Below are 7901 nucleotides of genomic sequence, written 5' to 3'. Positions count from 1 at the left end.
GGAGTGCTTTTGCAAGGTATGAGAAACTTTAAGAGCTAGCAATCATAAAAACACCCATTCTGATTTTTTTTTTACAAATCGCACAATTACCTTAAGATCAACTACATGTGCAAAGTAGCTATCACTCTATAAAAAGCTCCGAACAGCTATAAAGTTAGACCTTGAAAATGTGTACTAACTTTATAGCTGGTTGCTACTGAGGTTTAACATGCAAGTGTAGCAGGGTCTCCACTGTGGCTGGGAGCACCACCAGCTGATGGGGCTCCAAGTTGCATGGGTGTGCCATGACCAACCATGGGGGTAAGTGAAACTCTCAGGGCTGGGAAATCGTGGCAGCTGTGTTCCCTCAGGCCCAGGGGTTTTATACGCCCCCAAGCCTGAGAGAATGCAGCTTGCACAGTACCCCAGCTCTGGGGGACTGTGGGGTACCCTGCAGCTGGAAGCCCCCTCAACCAGCCATGGGAGCTTGCTTGCTTCTTGCTGGTGCAGGGGTTCCCCTTGCACTAGCAGTAAGGTGTGATGGATCAAATGTGCCATCTCAGTCATGCCTCCTGCCATGCAGACATGGCGACTGTGTGGATCATGCATTAGAGCCCATTGCATCATTACCTGCATGTGCAGAGGGGGCACTATAAACACCTATTTCTCCAGCCAAGCTGTATATCAGGGAACTGAAAAATTATAAAAGAAAAGCTCATGCATTTGAAACTTATTTGTTACAATGGGCTGGAGATGAGGTAGTATGATCTATAGCCATGAAAAAAAAACACACACTTTCATGACAGGGTTTAGGTCAATAACATTGGACCCCTTTTATTGACTGGAAGATTGCCTGGCAAAGGTATTGTTACTTTAAATTTTAGCTGGGATGGAAAATGAGATTATTGATCAGTGAGACTATTCCAGTCATACATTGAAAGCTTTATCAGGATACACTTAAGCACTAACTTATTTACAATAATAATTATAAAGCTCATGTAGCCTTGGAGTCGAGGGAAGTGGGGTCAGCTGGCCAGGTGTTGCTGCTTTCTTGGGGATTCACAATGGTCAAAGTTGCTCAGCAGAGTCTTGAGTGAGCCGATCTCTTGCAGCTATACAACTTTTTTTATACTTCTGGCTACATGCTGCTAGCCAAAAATGCCATTCCATATTTAGCGACCCAGTGTTGCAAAACACCAACCCTGCCTGGGAACCCAAAACTTGCTCAACTCAGTGACACGTGCTTGCACCAATAACCTGGCCAGGCAGGGCTTGCCAGGCCTACAATATCATAATGTGGATGTTCAGAATCCTGGGCCTGCATTGGACCACTTGTACTCCAATTAATGAACTGGTAATGCCTTGGATCAAATTTAAGGAATACCTTGGATCAAATTTAGCCCAAACATAAGCAGTAGTAATGGGGACCAGTGATATTATTACCCAAAGCAAGAAGAAATATGTTACTGCGCTGCTTAAGAGTCTCGCTCCTGATTCCACCTTGTTTCCCATCCCTAGCATGGCATACTAACCCTGGCACCGTGGCACAACTTTGCTAGACAACACATTGATTGGCAGTGGAGCCAAGGGCCATGCCCACACCAGTCCTGCCCATTCCTAAGCTGGTGGTGGAAAATGACATAATGTCCTCACAGAAGCTGCCTCCTTTTATCATCCTGCTACTTGTGATCTGAGTCGGTAGCAAGAGCATAAGAGGGCATAAGGTACTTGCCTACTGCCTTACACAACTGCACAATTTGGCCCACAATCTGGCATATTGAAGGCAACAGAAATTGTGCCTACTTATGCCAGGGTCATATTTGACAACTTTTAGTGTTATTTTTTTCTTTTGTTTTGAGGATAAGGTCAATTTGTTTCTCAAAATGATAGGTATTATGGTGGGACATACTGAGGGGTCATCTTTTACAAATTTTGTAGCAGTCGGTACTCCTGTTGACACTTGTACTGAATGTCTCTTTATTAAGGTGGAAGAAGCGATTTAATTAACTCCTTGAGTAGATCACAAGTAGAGTAATGAAAACTAACTACCTGGAGGAAATTTTCTTGCAGTCACTGAAGATCTTGTTCGACGACGTGCAGAGCATAACAACTGTGAAATTTTTTCACTGGAAGAAATCACCTTGCATCAACAGGAAATAGAGAAAATAGAATACCTTGATAAATGGTGCAGAGACTTAAAAATCCTCTATCTTCAAAATAATTTAATTCCAAAAATTGGTAAGTGTTTTTATTTTCATTCTGTTTTATATTTAAACTGAGTTACAGGTGTGATTGTGAGGTCAGAAAATGGCTATTAGGTTTTGAGTTTAAGGTAAAAAGAACAGCAGGAAAGAGGACGAGTGGTTAAATGACTTTGGGCTTGATCATGACCTCTGAGCATCTTCTGCCCAGGTTGAATTCATCAGCTGATATGGGCTCAGAATGTTACAGGTTTCAGCTCTAATATTAAAAAGCTATTTATGTAGTTAAATGCTATAGATCAAAGTTATCTTGCATTTTTACCTTTCTTGGAAAGAGAAAGTGAGTTTGTTACCCACTCTGAATTGTGGTATTAGAGAACTGGTCTCTCTACACTGATCCCTAGAAGTCCTCTACTTAAAGCACAGGCCTAAAAATAACTATTATGAGTCCTTAACTCCCCTAGGTGCTTCTTCTCTAGCAAGGGACCTTGTAATATGCTGGCACTTATAGCTTCCCTGAGAGTTTACTTTTACTATATATAAATGAAAAAAATGTTATTTCAATTAATTCTCAAAAGAAATCCTCACTTTATATCGGGGAGAAACTGTCATGTTCTTCTATATAAATACAGCCCTTTGATGATAGGTGGCAAAATTTTGCCTATCCTACAAGACATAAAACTTCACAAGGCCTGGGTATACAGAGAACCTGGATATACAGAGAAGTTGTATGATGATATAGCGTCAGATGTTTGGCCAGGCACATCATAGATAAATATAAGGTGAGGTTCTTGTCTGGAAAAGCCTAGACTGTACAGTGATGAAGGATGAGGGAATGAGAAGCACCAAAAGTAAGCGGCTGAGCGGTGATATTGATGTCATGTAAACTACCTTTGCCCCTCATTTTAAAAAGGAAAATTTTCAGGTGAATAAATGATTTGCTGATCTCACAGGCAAGGGAAGAGGGGACTGTGAGGGAGGTGTAAGGTGCCTTTAACACTTGTACTCTCCCCTGTCCAGAGTCGCTCTAGTGGCAGGAGAGGTTTCCAGTGTAAGCCTGGGTACTTTCCCAGGTTGTCCCAAGGGTGACTGTGCTCTGTGTGGCGGCGCTACACCAGACCTACCACCCTCAGCTTCACCCTGGGTGCCTCTGATGCCAGGGAGTCTTAGGAAGGCAGACTTAGAGGTGTCTTCTGTAGGGCTTGCACTGGGGAAAGTAGGGGAGTGGGTGCTCTTTTATACTGCTTCAGCCCAGTGATGCCTACAGTTTTGGCCCATAGCCCATGGACAAATGAATGGCATGGGACCCATCTGTGGGGCCAGATCAGCTCCTGCTTGCCTGGGATCAGGCCCTGGGTACCCCACCCACCTGGGGGCCCCACACTGGCCCCCATGTGCTGGGATCAGGCCCTGTGCCATCCTGCATGCCTAATCTAGTGCACAGAGCCATGGCCTGCAGGGCTCCCCACAGATCCATGGGGAGCCTGACAAGCCAGATGACATGGTGTTGAGGGCTGGATCTGGCCGCTGGCCAGGGCTTGAACACCTCTGCTTCAGCCCATCCAGGAGGGCCATAGCAGGGGTGGTTGTGGTGATATTTTCACCTTCTCCGTTGCTGTCCCCCACACCTGTAAGGATTTATCTCGTTCTTCTGATAGCCCTCACATCCCTGGAAGGTTACTGTGGAATAATCCTTCAATTAATCCTTCCGTTCACAGCAGCTCACTGCAGTGATCTCATTTTTAATAAGATGCAGATTTATTCCTTAATTAATCTAAACAACTCAGAGCTAGAAATGCATGAGACTTCCAGGAATAGCTGCCACCATAGTGCATCTGACTACCAGGCAGAGCACCTGCATATCACTTGAGAGATGCAATGCCACATGACTACTGATCAAAATAAGCAGTCTACCCAACACCTAAAATATACGATAATCTGGTCAGTTCTCAGTAAATCTATGTTCCTAGCCTGACAGCTTGCCAAATACCATACTATTTACAATCTCCCTTTTCTATGCAAAATTGTCAGAACTATTTATGAAAATCCAGCAGGCTCGAATAACGTAGCTGGTAAACTCCTAAGCGCTGTAGCTATTAGTTCTGGTTCTCTTCTTTTCAACACATGTATGGAAACAGCCATAAGATACCCCTGGCTCAAATGCTGACAGTCTGTGGATAGCTCCCAGCTGTGCACGTCCACAGGGGGTGCAGAGACTCCTGTCAGTTATCAGACTACCTGCAAGAGAGAAGCTGCAGCTCAGACTGGCAGGCTCAAGAAAGCCATTCAGAAAGCTAGCTGGGAAACTGTTTTCACCCTGGAGGGATAGCATCTGGGATGACAACAAAATGGCATCTTCCTAGGGTCCTATGAGACTTACTGCCTCATCAAGGGAGATATGCATGGCAGCTAAATGGCTCAGCCTTCATAATTTCAGACATTATCAGACTGATTTTTGTGACTTTACTGGATACAGTATTTACTGTAAGTTGTGGTCCTTTACCATGTTGCAGATTTTTACTATATATTTCATACATCTTGCCTTGGCCTGCAATTTGTTTCCTTTCTTCCTTCTGGAATTGATGAAGTTCTCTACTTTTTCCTCTTTCCCTCTCTTGTTTTCTGGTATTACCACTTTTAATTGTTTCCTGCAAACAAAGATTTCTAGACATTGTTATACAGTGAAGACCCATTTGGATGATTTTCCTGTTGCAGTTGTTTTGTGGTGGGAAAAGAATCTTATGTTCTGGTTCCCAGACTGTTAAAGTAACTTGTGGCTGTGAAAGTCCTCATTTCTGGGATGTTCAGCATGGGAAGAAGGGTTTTTAGAATGCATTTTTCCTTGACTGACAGTTTTATACTGTTTTGCATTTAACCCACAGAATAAGCAACCCATAAGTAATAAAACTGCTAGATTTGTTGAGTTAATCTTTTCTGGTTTAACTGGTTTTATCACCAGAATTTCACCACTGAAGATTTGTCTTAGTGTCTCATAAAATATACATGTACGTGTGTGTGTGTGTGTGTGTACACACACACACACACACACACACACGGGCTATGCAATTTGATTTGGTTGCTGATTCGAGTCGGAGGAGATTTGGCCTGACTCAGTGGCCGAATCTCCAAATCTGAATCGAACTGGGAGACCCCATCAGGAGATTCAATTTGGAGAAATTTAACAATTCAGCCATAGACACAGCTTTATGTGTTTTTTCTACATACCTCGAGGTACCAGGCATGGCTCGTGAACACTGAAATGGCGGAGCGAATGGAGCATCCCACGGGAGTGTGGGGGGCACCCCCTAACCCTCCTTCCGTGGCTCAGCGACTGGTGCCTCCTGGGTCTGGGTGGATACTTGGGGTCCCTTTGTGGCTGATTGCCAAGCTGGGGGAGCATGGTGGGGGGTCCCTCCCATGCTCAGTGGTGGATCCCCTCGCACTCTCCTGGGACACTCCATCAGCCCCACCATCTCAGTGTTCACGAGCTGTGCCCTGTACCTTGATGCACGTAGAAAAAACATATAAAGCTGTGTCTATGGCTGAATTGCTGATTCCCCAAATCAGAATCGAATCTTCAGGTTCAGATTCAGCTCAATCAAATTGGGACAGTGATCTGAATCAATTAATCGAATCACTGTCCCCCGAGTCGGGCCAAATCCAAATCCATTTCAAATACTGCCTGCTTTGCACACTCCTAACACACACATGCACACACAAACAGTTTTTTTTTCTTCACTTACCCATTTCTCCCATATTGCAAAAATCTATCAAGGATAATTCTTGAACATAATATCTACTATGTCCATTTGTGTCTCAAAAGAAGCAACTGAACATATTCTCTTGTGCCCTTTGTGTTATACTGATTTAACAGCTTCCTGTCCAGCAAACTTCTTCCCAGGATTAATATACAAAAACACTCTCTGATACTGTTCTCTTCCATGAGCTCCTTTCAGAGAGCATCTCTCCTACAAATACTATGCTTAGTGAAATGCAGTAGTCTTTGGTTTGAAAAGGATAGGTTAGGTAATATAAATAACTTACAAGGATTACACAGTGCCTCACTGCAGATAAAGGCTGAAGGGGGCTGCTACCAGTTGTCACACATCTAAATGGGACACAATTTGGAATCAAAGACAGAATATTCTTAGATATAGCACTAAAATTTTGTGCTGTATACAAAAAACAACCTGCCAGTATGATATGCATCCAAGCTGTCAATGGTCTGGACAAAGGAATGCCGTACTTCTAATTCTCCCTCTGGTTTCCATTTCATCTGTTCAGAACTAAACTCCTTTCTGAACATCTGTCTGGGCAAATGCCTAGATTTGGATCTCAACTACCTTCCTTCACCTCCTGGAACCCTGCAGTTCCAGCCGTACATATTCAGACTTGTTCTTTCCTCTTGATTCTGCAAGATGCACCAGAATGTAATTTCCACTTCTTTCTCCATGACAGGCCTCCATGCAACATGTAAAATAAGCTGTCCGTTCCCAAGCTTGTTTGGTTAAGTTTTAGAACCACACAATCATCATACCTTGCAGAAGCCTTAAAGATGCCTTGTGGGTTACAGGATCCTCCTTGGATAAAGAATGTAACTTCTACATTTTGACAAGATCACAAAGCATTGCAACAAGACAACTCATAAATGAAATTATCATTAGACTTTTAAGATTTGCTTTCAAGGGAAGTATGCATTCTGTGGGATTCATTTTCAGTCTGATGGTAGAAAAGCAGCCTAGTTCAAGATGGACTCTAGTCTTTAGCATTACTTACTTATTTTTTAATGAAAAAAATCATTCAGGAGTTTCTAGTGTCCTCCCATCTATCCCTCAGTATTACATATCAAACAAAGAACCCTGAGACCTTCCGGTGAAGCCAGCAGACAGTTGAAATGCCACAAAGTGGAAAAGCAGATTTTTAACAGTTTGTCTTCATGTTGTTTTATCAGCAAAACCTAAATAGCCAGACTGGTTATATTACTTCTGGAGTCAGGGCTAGGAATAATTTACAAACAATTTTCATTCTTTCAGGTATTTTAATTCTCTAAGTTTCTTACATTAATTCTGCAAAACCTTACAGAAGAAAAGTATCCTGAAAAGGAAAGATGTGTGGGTTAAGGGAACGAATCATTTTTCACTAAAGGAAACTGTTAAAATTTTCACCAATTCCAGAAAACAGGGCAAGACAATATGGATCTGATCCATATCTTCTTGAATGGAATGTCTCAACAGATATTTGGACCACGCTTTTAGTTTCTGGATGATTAAGCAGCTAATTGGTGACTAGCTGTCTCTGTTCATTGTCTTTCCTATTTACTTTTTATGTTCAGTCTTCAGTGTGTTTTGTTTTCCATCCAAGGGTCGTTATTTCAAGTGCATTAAAAAGTGAATATTAGTTGTATGTTAATGCTGCTGTATATTATATTTATAATATTCAATAGTTATTCTATACTGCATTTACCTTTTAGTATTTAATTTATGAAAGTAAGTAAATGAACATACAATTTAAAAATGATTATAGTATTCCTGACAAATAGAATCAAAGTTATATTTGTATTTGTTACAGAAAATGTTAGCAAACTAAAGAAGCTTGAATATTTAAATTTAGCTTTGAACAACATTGAAAAGATTGAAAATTTGGAAGGTAAGATTTTTTAAAATATATATTTTGGGGGGGTTTTTTATATGGGAATACTGGGATGGATAATTAAAGATAAGG

The 7901-nt window shown here is 41.9% G+C and overlaps 1 protein-coding gene across 1 annotated transcript in view; it reads left to right on the top strand.

The window, feature by feature from the left end:
* Nucleotides 1-284: 284 nt before the first annotated feature.
* The window catches only part of LRRC6 (leucine rich repeat containing 6), a 79537-nt gene continuing 71920 nt past the window's right edge, over nt 285-7901 (top strand). Inside the window, exons 1-3 of the mRNA XM_019519631.1 lie at nt 285-300; nt 2050-2217; nt 7749-7826. Of these exons, the coding sequence (XP_019375176.1) occupies nt 285-300; nt 2050-2217; nt 7749-7826 (262 nt within the window). The remainder of the gene's footprint in view (nt 301-2049; nt 2218-7748; nt 7827-7901) is intronic.

The sequence above is a fragment of the Gavialis gangeticus genome, unplaced genomic scaffold (genome assembly GCF_001723915.1).
Source record: "Gavialis gangeticus isolate Ggan-Ray unplaced genomic scaffold, GavGan_comp1, whole genome shotgun sequence".
Lineage (NCBI taxonomy): Eukaryota > Metazoa > Chordata > Crocodylia > Gavialidae > Gavialis > Gavialis gangeticus.
Note: the sequence above shows the minus strand (reverse complement) of the source record. Positions and strands in the feature narration are given on the sequence as shown.